Source organism: Cajanus cajan, chromosome 1 (genome assembly GCF_000230855.2).
Source record: "Cajanus cajan strain Asha chromosome 1, NIPB_CcT2T_4, whole genome shotgun sequence".
NCBI lineage: Eukaryota > Viridiplantae > Streptophyta > Magnoliopsida > Fabales > Fabaceae > Cajanus > Cajanus cajan.
In genome coordinates, this window is record NC_138517.1 from 24,084,422 (window position 1) to 24,100,808 (window position 16,387).

The following is a 16,387-nucleotide window of genomic DNA, read 5'->3' on the forward strand; positions in this document are numbered from 1 at the left end:
AAGATAGAATAGTGGATTAAGCCTAACTCAACCCTACAAAACCGGCTTGTAAGGTAAGGGTTGCTTTCCACTTATATACTATTCAATTGCCTAATTTCTAGTCGATGTGGGACTTGGGTTTTTCCCAATACTTAGCAGCTTAAACAACTCACAACATTACAACACAAATCATCAATTATCCATCAACTTACAACACATCTTTCAACTATTCAAACCACTTAAAACAATCAACTTCCATCATGCAACTTGCGCCTAACGCCACTCATAGGACGCCCAACACATTTGAGGCAAAGGACACTTTGTCTCCCACACTCTCACGCCTAGCGTGGCAAGACCCACGTTCGGCTCCAATTAGGCAAAGAGTCTCTACTTTACTCACATCTGACGCTATACATATTAGTGCCCAGCGTGAATCTAGGTAGAAACGAGTCTCTCTTGTCACATCCAATGCCATTCAACCCACATCCAACCTGATTCCACCCGAGACGATTTTCTTTCCTCACACTCAGCACCCCCAATCCTGAGCATGATGTGAGTAAGACAAAGACACCTCTTTGGAGTCATGCACAACACCTTGAAGGAACCCCCAACGTGGCATCAGTTTTCGCACTAATGCACAAACCAAGTTCATCCAATCAATCTACTTGAAATTCAAAAAAATCCCAACTTGCATTGCAACATGATACATATAAGCATCACGGGTAACTCAAACCAAGGTCAAAAAGCAACATGCAACCATCTCATAATAAGAATTTTCCCTTCCTCCTCAAGTGCTTCAAGAAAACCCCAACACCCACACAATTTCATCAATTTAATCATTCCATTATTCATAGTAGCCAACAATCAACTCATTTCAGCAATAAAACCACACAATGCACAAAAGAATTCAAAATTACAGCTTCCTTCACCACTTGAAGAACCAATGTAGAAGAGGAAGAAAAGAAGGAAGCTTTGTACGACTCTAAAACTCAACCCCAACTCCGCAAGACATGATCCTTCAAATCAGCAACTTTTATCAACTACAAGAAGGAATAGAAGGGTTTCTAAGCCAGAGACAAAATTGTGGAAGGATGCATAGGGGACCGAAACATATTAGAACCTATTGAGGCAATAGATGTACCTTGGCCATTGGCCATAGCAATGTGCTCTGCGCCAGTGAATTGAGCACTCTGCAAGAGATATTGAGGGTCAGGGGTTGCATGGTGAGAAGCACCAGAATCTGGAATCCATGCTGTAGCAGGGGATGCAGCACGTGAATGACTTGACTGGTTGGATGTCGCTGCAAGGAAGGTGAATCCAGGAGGTGGGAGACAAGGACCAGAAAAAGAGCCACCCAAGGGATAAGGAGGCCACGAAACTGGACCTGAATGTCCAAGCATATTGACAGATCCATAGTAGGGAACAGCACCAGGGCCAGGATTCTGAGGCACATACCCATGTTGAGAACTGGGACCATAGGTGGGGTAAGGAGCAAACAATGAATGGAAGGGCAATCTAAAACCACCCAAGGATAAGCTATTGAAAAGCTGGTAACACGTGGAGGCTTCATGTCCACGTTTGTGACAGATTTGGCATTGAACAGCAGAACCACGATTTCGTCCACCACGAGAGACACGGCCATGTCCTCCATCACGATTATTCAAGCCACCTTGAGATTGAGACGGGAAATTCTGAAATGTATTGGGCTGAGAGTTTGACATCTGAGGCTGCTGGAAAGCCAAATTGGCATTTGGAACACCATTTGGGACAGAAGTAGTTTGAGCAAGATTGATGGACAAGGGTTCTTGAATAACAGCAGCCTTTGCTTGTTCAAGTCTTGCTTCCTGAGCAAGAATCATGTTCTCAAGTTCAGCGGGGGAAAGGATATCATCACGACTGACAAAAGCAGTGACTGTAGAAATTAGAGTCATACTCTGGTGGGAGACCACCAAGAATGCACTCAGCATGTTCGCGGGTCAAAACGGGACTACCAATCAAAGCAAGAGTCTCAACGATGGTGTTGATGCGAAGGAGATAGTCAGAACACGATCTTGTTCCTTTCTTGATGGTGCGAAGCTCTAGACATAATTGTGTCGCATTGATTTTGGTGAGTGACTGAAAATGTTGAAACACCAGATCCCAAATCTGGTACGAGTGACGACAAGAGACAACACGAGCCTAAATTGATTCAGAAAGTGTTGCGAGAAGCCAGGAAAACAGCAGCGAATCCTTGCAATCCCAGGCAGTGTATTCGAGATTGATAGCATTGGAGTCACGATCCTCAGAAGTAAGAAATTTCAGCAGAATCTTAGGATTGATGACAAACCGTTCAAGGTCATGTGCACGAATCACAGTAGTAACTTGTTGCTGCCAGGTCATAAAGTTCTTTTCATCCAGTTTGCATGTGACAGATTGGGAAAATGTATGTGAAACAGAATTGTCAGGGGTTGCGGAAGCGGAGGCCATTGGAGCAAGATTGGAAAAGAAGAGTCTCAACAGGTTGCGCAGGACCAGTGCGAGCAGAAAAACAAATAGAAGTAGCACGACGAAGTCAAAGACAAGAATCAAGAAGAGACGCAAGCAAGTCGTACAGAGAGGGTGCGAGGCGCGAGCGAAGCAGAAAATCACGCGAGCGAAAAATAGAGCACGCGAAGAGGGCGCGAAGAATAGAATCGCGCAAAGAGGGCGCAAGAAGCAAAACCACACGAAGAGGGCACAAGCAGAAAACAGAAACCCAGATCTCACCGTGCTCACGATGATACCATATGAGAGAAAGGATTGAGAGAACTTCAGTAGATTGTATTATTGATGAAAAACAAGATAGTGATATCCGTGAGATATCACTTACATATATAGACCTAACAAATCTAACCAACTGGATGAGTTGGCAGCATTTAACAGAAAACAGAAAATATACTGTATCAATACAATAAAATAATAAAAGTATTTATTATCCTAGTCTCTTCTCTAATAATGAACAACCCTTAACAGCGACTTTCTCTCGAACAAAGAAAAGATCTAATTCCATATGTTTGGTGCGCGCATGGAGAACAGGGTTGTGAGCAAGGGCCACAGTGCTCATGTTGTCACAGAAGGCGATTGGAGTTGAATGATTCACTTTAAGTTCAGAGAGTAATTTTTGTATCCACATAACTTCAACAGTAGCAAGAGGAAGACTGCGATACTCTGCTTCCGTACTGGAACGAGCAACAACAGTTTGCTTTTTGGACCACCAAGACACAAGGTTTGGTCCAAGAAAAATGGAAGCACCTGAGGTGGAGCGCCTGTCATCCAAGTCAGAAGCCCAGTCTGCATCACAATAAGCTTGAATGGAGAGGGAAGAATTGGAAGGAAAGGGTTGCAGATGAAGACCCCAAGATATAGTGCCTTTAAGATAGCGTAGAATACGTTTCATAGCAATCCAATGTTGTTCAAGAGGCTGAGACATAAATTGACATACCTTGTTTACAGAAAAGCTAATTTCAGGTCTGGTTATTGTGGCATAATGTAATGCCCCAACAACAGATCTGTAGAGAGACGCATCAAGAAATTTTTCAGAACCAATTTTGGATAATTTGCAGCCGCTAACCATTGGAGAAGAAATGGGCTTTGATGCTTCCATGTCCGTGCGATTTAAGAGGTCCCTAATGTATTTGCTTTGAGTTAAGATTAGAGAACCATGACTAATTTTTAACTTCAATGCCAAGGAAGTAATCAAGATCACCAAGGTCTTTGAGAGAAAATGCAGAATGAAGACGAGAGACAAGGTTCTGGAGAAAAGTAGAGTTGTTACCTGTGATGATAATGTCATCTACGTACACCAAGACGTAGATGACATTATTGTCAACTGAATAAACGAACAAGGATGGATCACATTTGCTAGCCTGAAAGTGAAACTGTAGCAGGGTAGATTTTAGCTTCTCAAACCAGGCACGAGGTTCTTGTTTGAGACTGTAGATAGCTTTGTGAAGTCTACAAACTAGGGTCTTATCAAAAGATTCAAATCCCGTAGGTTGAGTCATATACACCCAGTGTTTTAAAACCCGGACCGACCCGGCCGGTCGGACCGGTTGGACCGGGAACCGGTGGTCCAGCCGGTTCGAATCTGAAGTTGGATCGGTTATGCAGTCGACCCGTTTCAAACCGGATTGAACCGGTCAATTTTCCGGTTCAACCGGTGAACCGGTGGGTCAAACCGGTTCAACCACTTTTTTTTCTTATGTTTTTTTAAATTTTTTTAAGGGACCATAAATCACAAAAATAATAATGAAAATTGAATCTCTTAATGAAAAAACAAGGAGTCTTATTAAATATAACAATGACTACTTGTTCTAATATATTTGTTTGCAATATATACAACTTAAATAACTTTTATAGTATATTATTAATTTTAAATTATATATTTAATAATACAATATCTATGTAAATATTACATATATTATTTTGTGATATTAATTGCAAGCATATTATATATGTACATATTATTTATATTTTTAATTTGTATTAATATACCGTTTAACATGTAATTTTTTTATGTATTTTTTTACAAAATAAAAATAAAAATAATTTTAAATAAGATAGAAAAATTGAAATTTAAAATAAGATATGAATTTATTAAAATTTATAAATATAAAATATATTTAATATAAATATTTTTTAATAAAAATCGAGTCATGCGGTTCAACTAGTGACCCACCGGTTCAACTAGTGACCCACCGGTTCAACCTTTGACCCACTGACCCAGTACCTTAACCGGTTCGATGACCGGTCTGGTTTTTAAAACTATGTATACACCTCCTCTTCAAGGGTACCATTTAAAAAGGCATTGTTGACATCTAGTTGTTTAAGGGGCCAACAATGAGTCAATGCAAGAGTAAGACTGAGCCTAACAGTTACAGGTTTGATGACAGGTGAGAAGGTTTCATTATAGTCATAGCCAAATTGTTGATTAAAGCCTTTGGCTACAAGGCGGGCTTTGTACTTGCAAACAGTGCCATCAGGGTTTTCCTTGACTCGAAAGACCCATTTGCAGCCTATGGGAGTTCTGTTTGGTGGCAGAGGAACAAGGGACCAGGTGCCATTGTGAAGCAGAGCATTGTATTCTACCTGCATAGCAGCGAACCAAGTGGAATTAGATAAGGCCTGTCTAGTGGTTTTGGGTTTAGTATAGGTGAGTAAAAGCGTTGGTTGAAGGCGTGGCTTAACAATGCCGTCTTTGGTTCTTGTGACCATAGGATGAGTGTTGTGAGGATGAATAATAGGTTGTGATTTAGGTTCAGAAGATGAAGAAGTAGGAATAGACAGGGTGACGGGAGACGGACTAGCAATGGCGTTCTGAAAATTAGGTGGGGTTACAAGTGTGTCAGGTTCAGGAGCCACATTAGGCGATGGTGTATGAGTGGGAATTGAGGCTGATTCATGGGGTTGAGTGGATGAAGAGGGGAACGGAGTGAGAGTGGAAGGGTTGGTCACTATAAGGGGAATCTCAACAATATCTTGGGAAGCATGGATTGGGGACGGAGAGAAGAGAGCCTTGTAGGGAAATTTAACTTCATTGAAGACAACGTCTTTAGAGATATAAAGGTGCCCATTAGCAACAAGACACTTATATGTTAAGTCAGACGAAGCGCATTCCCACCGAGGTTTTGAATATGACAAATATAATACATATTATTATTACTAACATGTGCATTAGTGTTTCAGACGGATAACAATAAGTTCAAGCAATGAAGTATGATCAAGCATAATCTAGCTGGACAAAACATCAGACGATAGAAAAGCTAGTATCAAGACTAAGGTCGATTCAGGCACAAATCAAGATACAAGACAAGTCTATCAGCGAAAGCCTGAGGCATCAGACGCAACTTGGCCAAGACATCAACATTAAGTGATCATCAGATAAAACCAAATAAACTAGAAGACGAAGTTATCACTCTTATGCCCAGACAAAGAGGGTAGTCAAGATCAGACGAAGTATCATGTATCCAGACGTAGTCAAAAATAATGAAACACATCTGAAGTCCACTAATCACATCGAAAGAGATCATACAAGAAACACAAAAGAACATCAACATGAATACAAAAAAGGGAAAATAGGCAAGTGTGGATTTACAAGTCAAAGCTGAAAGCGTCAGAGAAAGGACACCTTCTTTTCAGAAAAAGACAGCACCGCAGCAGCTAAACTGATGAGGAAAGTACAAATATACCTAGATCATGATTGAAGTCAGATATTGAAGTAATCAACTACATAGAGAGACTCCACGAATACAAGCAAACATTTAATGCAAGATCAAATGCATTAAATGAGAAGATTTACATGACCATGAACGAAGCCTCCATCTGCAACGACACAAAGCTACGCTCCAACAGGAAAACTTGAATTCAAACAACGGGCAGATTTATCAAATGACTATAAGTATCAAGACAAAGAAGGAGATACAAAACTGAGAAGTAGAGAAAACGTGCAATACAAAAAAGAAAGCAAAAGAACATAAGTCATTTTTCTCAAAGCATTTCTTGTATATCAGTGTAAAAACTAAGATAGCTTATCTTAGTGAGTGTTGCTAATAGTTTATCCTCTCTACGAGAGTAAACAAACACTTAGACACTTATCCCTGTAGAAATAAGGTTACGCACCTTAGTGAGTGTAGAAACTACTCTATCTTCTCTGTGAGAGTTGCAAACACACTCAACATTTTCAACTGGTGTAAAGCTTGAAGAGGCTGGTAGAAACAATACTTGTGAACTAGAAGTGATTTGAGAATACTCGCACTAGTAAGTGAAGCTAGCGAGCCAGAAGTGGTCAAGAGTACTTGAAAAACCAGAAGTGGTTAAGAATACTAGCGTCGACAAGTGAGGTTGACGAGCCAGAAGTGGTTGAGAATACTTGTAATCCTTTGTAATTAATGGAACCCTTCAGTGGAAGGAGACTGAACGTAGTTCAGATTGAGTGAACCAGTATAATCATTTGTGCATACTTTTCATTTTTTTTAACCTTACTTACCTTGTCTTTCTTTCACATTTCTCTTCAGTAAATCATTAGACGAAAACACACTTGATCTTCTAAAACATTTCTTTTATTGGACAATAAAACTTTTCATAAGGAAAACAAATTTACTCAACATGCTTATTAAACTAGAAGATCAGTTTTTTTAAACAAAAGAAAACCACTAGACAGAAAAGCCTGCACAAGTTTTCAACCAACATTAAATACCCTACTCAAAAATTATCCTTGCGAAACAACTTTCGAAAAATCTTCCTTCGAACTCAAACACACATTCAACCCCCCTTTTTGTGTGTATTTCCGCTAACTTCATTATAGCCTTTGTGAGAGGTAGAATAACCCAAGAAGACACATTCTTGTGACCGAACTTGAAGTTTATTTTTGTTGTAAGGTCGAAGGTGTGGGAAGCAAGAACATCCAAAAACTTTAAGAAAGTGATAATCGGGAATTTTGTTGAAAATTTTTTGATAAGGATTTTCGTTTTGAATGGAGGAGGATGGGAGCCGGTTGATTAGGTAAACACTGGTAAGAAAGGCATAATCCAGAATTGCATGGGTAGATTAGCTTGAGCCAGCATGGTAAGGCCGAGTTCAACAATGTGTCTATGTTTGCATTCGACCACACCATTTTGATGGTGTGTATGTGGGCATATGAGACGATGTTGAATCCCAACATCGTTGAGATATGCAGTAAATGGGCGATACTCTCCTCCCCAATCAGTTTGTAGGGCTTTAATTGGGAGCTGAAATTGATTTTTAACCATGTTATGAAATTGTTTGAAGACACCAATAGTTTGTGCCTTGTTTTTGAGGAGATAAATCCATGTAAAGCGCATGTATGCATCAACAAAGATAATATAATATTGAAACCCACACGTAGAACTGACGAAGGCAAGGCCCCATAGATCGCTAAATATTACTTCAAAGGGGGCAGTGTAGACAGATGTGGAAGGGCCAGAATGTAATCTATGAGATTTACGAAGACAACATGAATCACAAAACACTGGTGTAGTATTATTCACGGGTTGAATATTGCAGTTTCGAAAAACTAGTTTCATTACATCAGTGTTAGGGTGACCTAATCTGGAGTGCCAAGTGGCAAAAGAAATAGAACCCTTGGTGGTAGAATGAGCAGAACACTGATGAGTAGTGGAAGGGGTCTAGACCGATTGCAGCTTGGTGTTGGAAAGCAAGGCTAGAAATTGGTATAGGCCATCAGGACCAACCATGTCATGGAGCAGGATTTCTCTAGTAGCTGTGATTTGACCAAGCAAACTGAAGGGTGAAACTCAAAGAATACAGAATTATCTTTGAAAAACTGACTGACACTAATTAGATTTTTGGTAATGGAGGGGACAAAAAGTAGGTTGTTTAGAGCAAAACGAAATTGGGAATTTATCAGAGAGGGAAACGTAGTGATACCTGCGAAATTTATGTGAAGACCTTGTCCATTCCCAACATGAATTTGATCCGGTCCTTCAAAGGGGGTGAACTGTTGAATGTTTTGTGATACATTGGTCACATGGTTGGGAATCTGGGAACCAGGTGTTGTTTCCTATGGAAGAAGATGAGGTGAGCATGGCCTGGGGTTAAACAAGTGTAGAGGTAAAGTGGATTTGTGAGGGTGGTTGGGGTCTGGGTCCAAGTATACCAGACAGGTGTGGTGAAGAATGAGAAGATTGGGAGGATTGCGAAATGTAGTGAGCTGGAGCGGATTGGGTGTTGTACCAAGGACCAAAATTAGCAGTGATGAATTGCAGAGCTTCTAGCAGAGAGGAAAGGACATAGGTCTCATCAAACCTATAGTAGCAAGAGGAAGCGACGTTCCCATAACGATTACAAACCTGGCATTGAAAGCCAGCGTATCTGCCGTGTCCGCGGCCACCGCGATTTGGGAAGCAACCACCCCAACAGTTGGTGCGTCCCCCACGGCGGTGAGCAAACTGAGGGCGAAGGTCTTGATGAGTGAGGTTGGCTTGTGGGTGCGGTATCGGAGGGTTGGGTTCAAATGAAGGTGTAGTCACATTAAGAGACGCAGCGACTTTCTTCTTGAATTTCTCAAGACGTGATTCATGTCCAAGGAGCAAGGTTTCTACTTCTTCTATGGATAGTAAGTCAAAGCAGCTGCTGATGAGCGACACAGTGGACTCATACTCCTCAAGCAGGCCTTCAAGAAGGATGTCAAGGTGTTCTTTCACAGAAAGAAAGTCACCAATGGCAGTCAGGGCGTCCACGAGGGTTTGAATCCAAAGAACATAATTTGAAATGGTCTGATTTTCAAGATTGGTATTGCGCAGTTCAGTGCAGAGTTGGCGAGCTTTGGCGTTCATGAGAGTGAAAATATGAATGTATTTTATCCCAGAGTTGAAAGGAAGTTGTTACAGATATTGTGAATATATTACAGATATTGTGGATACATATATTATGGTTATTATCCTCACTATCAATTAGGGATATGATTAGATTAGTTTCCATAATATTAGAGATTAGTATCTCTATCATTTATTATATTCACTCTATAAATAAGATTGGTATGTGTACAACAATACACACAATTCCTGAATCACAACATGGTATCTAAAGCTTAGGTTCTTTTCTTTTAGAATATATTTTTTCTCTCTTCTTGCTAAGGCCCTCGTTGCCACCTCCGGCCGCCGCTGGCAGCTGTGCCGGCGGCTGCCGCCTCCAGTTGTCGCACTGTCGACCGTCGCCTTCGGTTGCTACCTTCTAATCGTTGCTTCCAGTGGTCGCTTCCGGTCGCCAACTTCGACCGCCACTTCCGGTCGTCGCCTCCGGTCGCCGCCTCCGACCGCCGCATCCGGTCGCCAACTTTGACCGCCACTTTCGGTCGTCGCCTCCGGTCACTGACTCCGACCGCCGCCTCCGTTCGCCGACTTCAACCGCCGCTTTTCCGGTCGCCCACTCCGACCGCTGCTTTCGATAGTCGCCACCGCCTCCGACCGCCACTTCCGGTCGCCGACTCCAACCGTCGCTTCAGGTGGCTGCCGACTCCGATCGCTGCCTCCGACCGCCGCTTCCAGTCGTCGACTTCGACTGTCGCTTTCGATAGTTGCCTCCGGTCGTCGCCTCCGACCACCGCTTCCGGTCGTCGCCTCCGATCGCCGCCTCCGACCGCCTTCGATGACCAGTTAGCAGATGTGTTCACAAAATCGCTTAAAGGACCTCGGATTGATTACATTTGTAACAAGCTTGGTGCATATGATATATATGCTCCAACTTGAGGGGGAGTGTTACAGATATTGTGAATACATATATTATGGTTATTATCCTCACTATCAATTAGGGATATGATTAGATTAGTTTCCATAATATTAGAGATTAGTATCTCTATCATTTATTATATTCACTCTATAAATAAGATTGGTATGTGTACAACAATACACACAATTCCTGAATCACAACAGAAGTCTTGCAGCCTATGACGCGAGTTAGCATGTCTTTGGACATGGAGGATTGTAACCAAGATAGTAGAAGTTGATCTTGTTGTTCCCAGGCAAGGTATGATTCAGAAATTAGTCCAGCATCACGATCAGCGAGTGTAAGGTATTTTAGAGGAATTTGTGGGTTGACAAGAAAGTGGTGGTGGCAGTGCCCTTTGATCACGGGTTCAACTTGCTGACACTAGAGAAGATAATTCTTGGTGTCAAGCTTTTCAGATATGGTATGGGAGAAGGTGAGAGATGGGTGAGAGGGGGTGGGAGGGTTCTTGGAAGCAACAGTATTGATGGGTGTGGCATTGATGGGTGGCAGAGGCGGTGGTGGCAGAGAAGTATCTGTCAGTGGGTTAGAATCAGCCATGACCAGAATTGTCCGAGATGATTGAGAGGGAAAGAAGAAGAAGAAAGGGGGAAAGATCGACGAGCTCTATGATACCATAATAGAGTTGTGAGAAAGAAAGGTAGAGAGAGGGAGAGAGAGCAAAACAGAGGAGACGAGAGAAAGTTTACAATAAGGGAATTGTATTTTCATTAACTGATTCAAAAGGGGAACAATACAGGTATATATAGAGCCAATTTATATTGGTCTATATTAACGGAAATAAATGTGTACATATATATTTTAGGAGTAAAACTATACTCCAATAAGGAGTAAAAGTAAATTCATGGCTCAAATCTGAGCAGTCTCAATAATGCAAAGCCAATCAAAATGTCAGAAGTATAGAGTTACCAACTTTGCTGAAGACTCAAGTTTAACCCAGCCAAAGCAGTCTCAACAATGCAAAACCAGTCAAAATGTCAGAAGTATAAAGTGTTGATCCTTTGAATCTCTATTACCCCCAACCAACAATATGGAGTTTGACTTAAGTTTAGTCCCTACAAATACATACAAATAAAAAATAAAAAATTTATTCAGAGATCAAAATTATTAAGAAAATGATAGGATTTGAAAGAAAAAATAGTCTCTTACCTGTGTGAGGGTAATTGGTAAAGCAATGGAAAATAAGATTTACAACTTAAGTTTCTGTTAAAATTATGAGCTACTTAGTTCTTTATTGATAAACAAAAAATTAAGAGAGAAATGAAAGGTACAAATCAAGAGGAAACAAATCCTCGGGAACCATACCAAAATAAGGAAAAAAAAACTGATAACAAGGAACAAGCAACACAGCATGTCAATCTCTCTAAAGACTTAACAAAGATAGCTCCTAGAAAGATCATTAGCAGAACACCAGAACGAAGCTAGCTGAACTGCTCAATCTGAATGAACTCAAGGCAATCAATGACCAATAAAATTCTAGCATTTCATTCTAACCAGGTACACTAAATAACCACAAATTGAGAATAGCAGCAAAGCCTTTTAGCCTCTCTGTCAAATCCTCTAAAATTTACACATGGGAACTGCTCAAGATCCTTGAGGCAAACCCAATCTTCATCAAAAACACTAAACAGGTTATTCTAGAGGGAGAAAAAAAAAGTGTTTGAATACAGAACTGAGGACTTAGAGTGTTTGGTAGGCTTTTAAGTTAGCTTCTAGCGTATTTGACTAGCTTAAAAGCTTATTTGTCTAAATTAGACCTGTTTCTGTATGCTAACTGAGCTTATTTTAGCAGTTTGTTGTGTTATATCATAATTCTTAATTTGTCATTATTTCATTATTCACCCTCTTATCATAATTCATTCTTTTATATGCTTTTATGTCATTTAACACTTGTTAGCTAATTTAACAACTTGTTTTACCAAACACTTTTTATTCAATTAGCTAGCTTATTCACTAGCTTTATCAAAGACGCCCTTAATGGCGTCCTGTTTTATAATTTAATTGTTTCTCTTATAAAACCAATACGTTGAGTTAATAAAGGGGAGAGGGAAAATGAAAATATAAAATAAAAAGATGTAGATTGGCAACCAGGGTGAAAAATTGGGATCAAGCTACACTTGCGTCCCTAATACCTTGGAAAGCTTAAATGAAGTTGTCTCAATCTAACATTCTTAATCTTAAATCAAAGTTTCCTAGTACAAACACCAATGTTAAGTAAGTAGTGATGGGGACAGATCACGTAGGATGGTACCACTAAAATACCATGTTGAAATTACAAGAATTTAGGTAGAAAAAGGAGAAATGAAACATAATATTGATCTATGATGTGTGATAATGTGTTACAAAATACAAAGCACCAAGTCTTATGTATTTGGTACATGTAAGTCATTTATATAATCACCAGACTCTTAATTTAATATGGAAACCACTCCTTAGAAATCATCTAAGGTACTCTTTAATAATCGAAGATACAACAATGATGATATGAGATATTTTCTGTATATTGTTCTTGAATTGTAACATAAATATCACGATAAATATGCATGATGGAAATATCACTTCGATTAACTAAATTGTAAAAGCATTTTCAGAAATCAATTTAACTCCTTAGAATATGGCGACATGAATAAATTTTTTAATTGCTCACCTCAAGAATCAGCAAACAAGGAACCGGGTAAGGACTAAACAAAGGCCATTCATCATCATCTCAGACTCATTTTATACGAGGGTCAGGAATCCATTGTGACATAATGTCTTTCATTCCTTCTTGCACAAAATAAAGATTAGATTACGAAAGAAAAGTAATTGAAAAAAGTCTGAATATAAGAAAGTGTAACTCAAAAAAGAGACTCTGAACAATATCGTAACTAAACACAGATCCAAGGTTTTAAATGTAATTCAGATGGATCAATAAATAAAATCATGACCTGTATCACCTGACATGACCAGACATCTTAATTGCAACCAACACTAAAACTGTATCACCAGAATTGAATCTTGTAATGACTAGCAACAATTATGACAACAACCTTAATTTAAAATCTTGCAAAGACATTAAACCCCTATTTACACTTAGAATATGACTATGCAAAGACAACTATGCCCTCTACTTTTGCACTGAAGTAGCCACTTCAAGATGATGAAGATCACAAAATAGTAAATTTATTTTTCAACACTGCCCCTCAGGCTTAACACAGCATATATATCACTTTACACACCGAGCCTGTTCATTATATAACATACAACTAATCTCGGGCTGCCAATACAATTTTTTACAAATATCAGCTAGCTGATCATCTCAGTTGAGATAGTTAATGAGTAGTGAATATTTCAAAGGAGCCTAACATTTCAAAAGATAGGTGGAGATGAGAGATTGGCTCAAAGATAAAAATTAATTAGAATAAGCATTTAGCGTATGAGAAGTTATGAACTATAGGAATCCAAAGACCAAAACATTTTAAGAAGCTCTTATGCACAGGCTTCCCAAAATAAAACGTAAGAACTATCACCAACACCAAAGATATGCAAATGGGAAAACAAAAATAGACCTACTTGAGATGGATTTCAGGAAGCTTACAGGAACAGCATTAATCAAATTTTCATCATCCATACATTCCGGCAAGCACCATATGTTTTTTGAACCACTCTTGGCCGATGAGAATAATTTTCAACAGGAAACTTTCATAACCACTGAAGGCCTATTTGTTTAAGGTTAACCCCAACACCACCGGGCATTAGAGAGAAGGAAAGGAAATCATCATTCTCCATAGTCAAAACCCTCATTTTAGATAGGAGTTTAGAAGAGCTTTCAAAAGTTTCTATTGAAAATAAAAAAGTTTTTTTCTGGTAAAGAAGCTCTCAAAACACTTGTAAATCTCCATCACCTAGACCACATCCTTTCTAGGCTTACCAGCAAAGCCTCCAAACCAAGTAATGATCCTTTTTACAATCCCCAGCCCCTCGCCACAAAAAATGCCACACCCACTTAAGCATCTCTACGCCACCCTATTAGTGATTGTTACCATTATCAGGTGGTTTCAATTTCAAATTGGTTTTCCCTCTAATTCTCACCACTCAAACATGAATTCCTCTGCGTTCTAACTTCTAATTCTATCACAGAGACACCACATTGTCAATCAACAACAAAAAAAAGCAGCCAAATCCTTGAACCAACCCTCGAACATAAAAACAAAAGACATACAGTAAAAACAATCAAGTTCACAACTTCCCAGCAACAAGCGAAGCACGTTATGCACCCCATCAATGAAAGGGAGTTGGGGTGTGAAGGGATATTGTGCAGGAAAAGGGCAATAGAAGTTTTTCCCGCCAAACCCTCACCTTCGATGAAATTGTGAAAACCCAAAGAGACATTTGCACCGTTTTGTAGAATCTGATTGCTATAAATATTAGATTGCCATAAATATTAATTTTAATCTTTATAAAATCTAGGGTTTGTCGATATTTAAATATATGTAAACGGTTATTTTTATTGTATAAGATAAAAGTTATTAGTAAAAGAAACGTTTAGAATAAGATTGGATTAAGACCAATGATATTTTGAAAAACAAAATATTTACTTTTATACTACAAATTTAAATCCTAATATTTGAAGGTGGGAGTTTTGTGGAATGAAATAAGCTATTTTCACCTTCATTAAGTTATGGAAGAGTTTTACCAATCATAATTGTTCTATTAAATTCAAACAAAATTTCGATTAGTATTAATAAAAAAAAATATGTGATTTATATAAAAATAATAATAATAATAATAATTAAGTCATAATTGTTTTTGGTAGATGTTACTTAATTATATCACTAATTCTTTTTTTTTTTTACTAACACGTCAATAAAAAAAATTGGACCAAGCCAAGCTCAACATCAAAGGAAAGTGAAGGGTGAAACACTTTAAAAAAGTATTTTACAAAATCCTTGAAATGTTCAAATTACGTTATACTCCACTTTTTCCATGCTTAGTACAATCTAGAAAGAAGATCATTAAGTGATTAATGAGGGTGTCACATTCTTCATGCTCAGTAAGACCTTGACAGATAATTTCTATCTATCTCATATTAGGCACCACTCTACTCATGTTTGATGCCATTTTGATAGAAAAGGCTTTTCCCACTTAACATGTGCATGCGTTGGACGTGGTTCCATTTGCATTGAGTGTCATTTTAAGGAGATGACACCTTTTGGGCTTTTTACCCTTCTCACTTTGAGGGATTAGGTATTGTTCTTACTAGAATTTATAAGTGCTATGACAGCAAAATAACGTCTTTATTGCTCTAATATACATTGCGATGAAGGAGCACCTACAAAGATATTCTAACACTCAAAGTTAAAGAAAAATTTAGGTTAAGAATTAGGTTAAGGTAGAATAATACCTGGTGTCCCATATGTAAGTGATTGATTTTGTCTCTAGGTTTGGAGATAATGTTGCATGATTTTAGGAGATCTTCTTGTTGATAACTAGAGATATTGTTCTTGATAATATAACCACTAATATAGGGAGATATGATACGCTCCTATATTTTGGTGATTGCGTGAAGATATTATTCGCTAGAAGTTTAATCTCCAAGGGTTTCTCTTTATGATGGTGGGTTAAAGGCTCAACATGGGCGAGTAGGAGAAAGTCAACTTTGCTCAACCGAGCTAGGTGATATATAGGCCCCCCAAGCTTCGAGTCCTTTAGGGTGAGAGTTAAAAGGGAGGCTACTTTGTTTAGCCAATGGTTCATAATGGTACAAAAGCCCCTTGAGCTCCAAGCTCTTTAGGGCAAGAAAGTTCTTTTGTTTGGTCGTATTTAATGTGTGGTTGTTGACGGTAATTCATGTGCATTAATGGGAAGTAAATGCAATGCATTGCCCTAAGATCTTGTACCCTTCAACAACAATGGTTCTCATGTTAAATAGGGTAGGAGTTCCCGTTCTTGGTGTCACTTGCATTTTAAAACTGTGAGGTATGCTCATTTGTGGCGGTGTTTCTATTGGCGTTTTTGCAAGGTACATCTTGCAATGATTTTGATTGGTTGTTTGGTGTAGGTTTCTACACAAAATGTCAAAAGGCAATGGTGTTAGAGCTAGGTCTAATGATATTGACCCACAGGATGACAATTTGAGTCATGAGGA

At 39.0% G+C, this 16,387-nt stretch overlaps 1 protein-coding gene across 9 annotated transcripts in view; it reads right to left on the bottom strand.

Moving 5' to 3' along the window:
* The window catches only part of LOC109815907 (uncharacterized), a 39,922-nt gene extending 24,945 nt beyond the window's left edge, over positions 1–14,977 (bottom strand). For 7 of the 9 annotated variants that reach the window (XM_083076944.1, XM_083076937.1, XM_083076938.1 and 4 more), the window contains exon 1: positions 1–14,977. This exon is cut by the window's left edge. In XM_083076944.1, coding sequence (XP_082933070.1) covers positions 1,044–1,946 — 903 coding nt within the window. In that variant the 5' untranslated portion in view covers positions 1,947–14,977 and the 3' untranslated portion in view covers positions 1–1,043. The other 2 variants (XM_083076936.1, XM_083076935.1) reach the window with 2 other exon arrangements.
* Between the last annotated feature and the right edge of the window lie 1,410 nt (positions 14,978–16,387).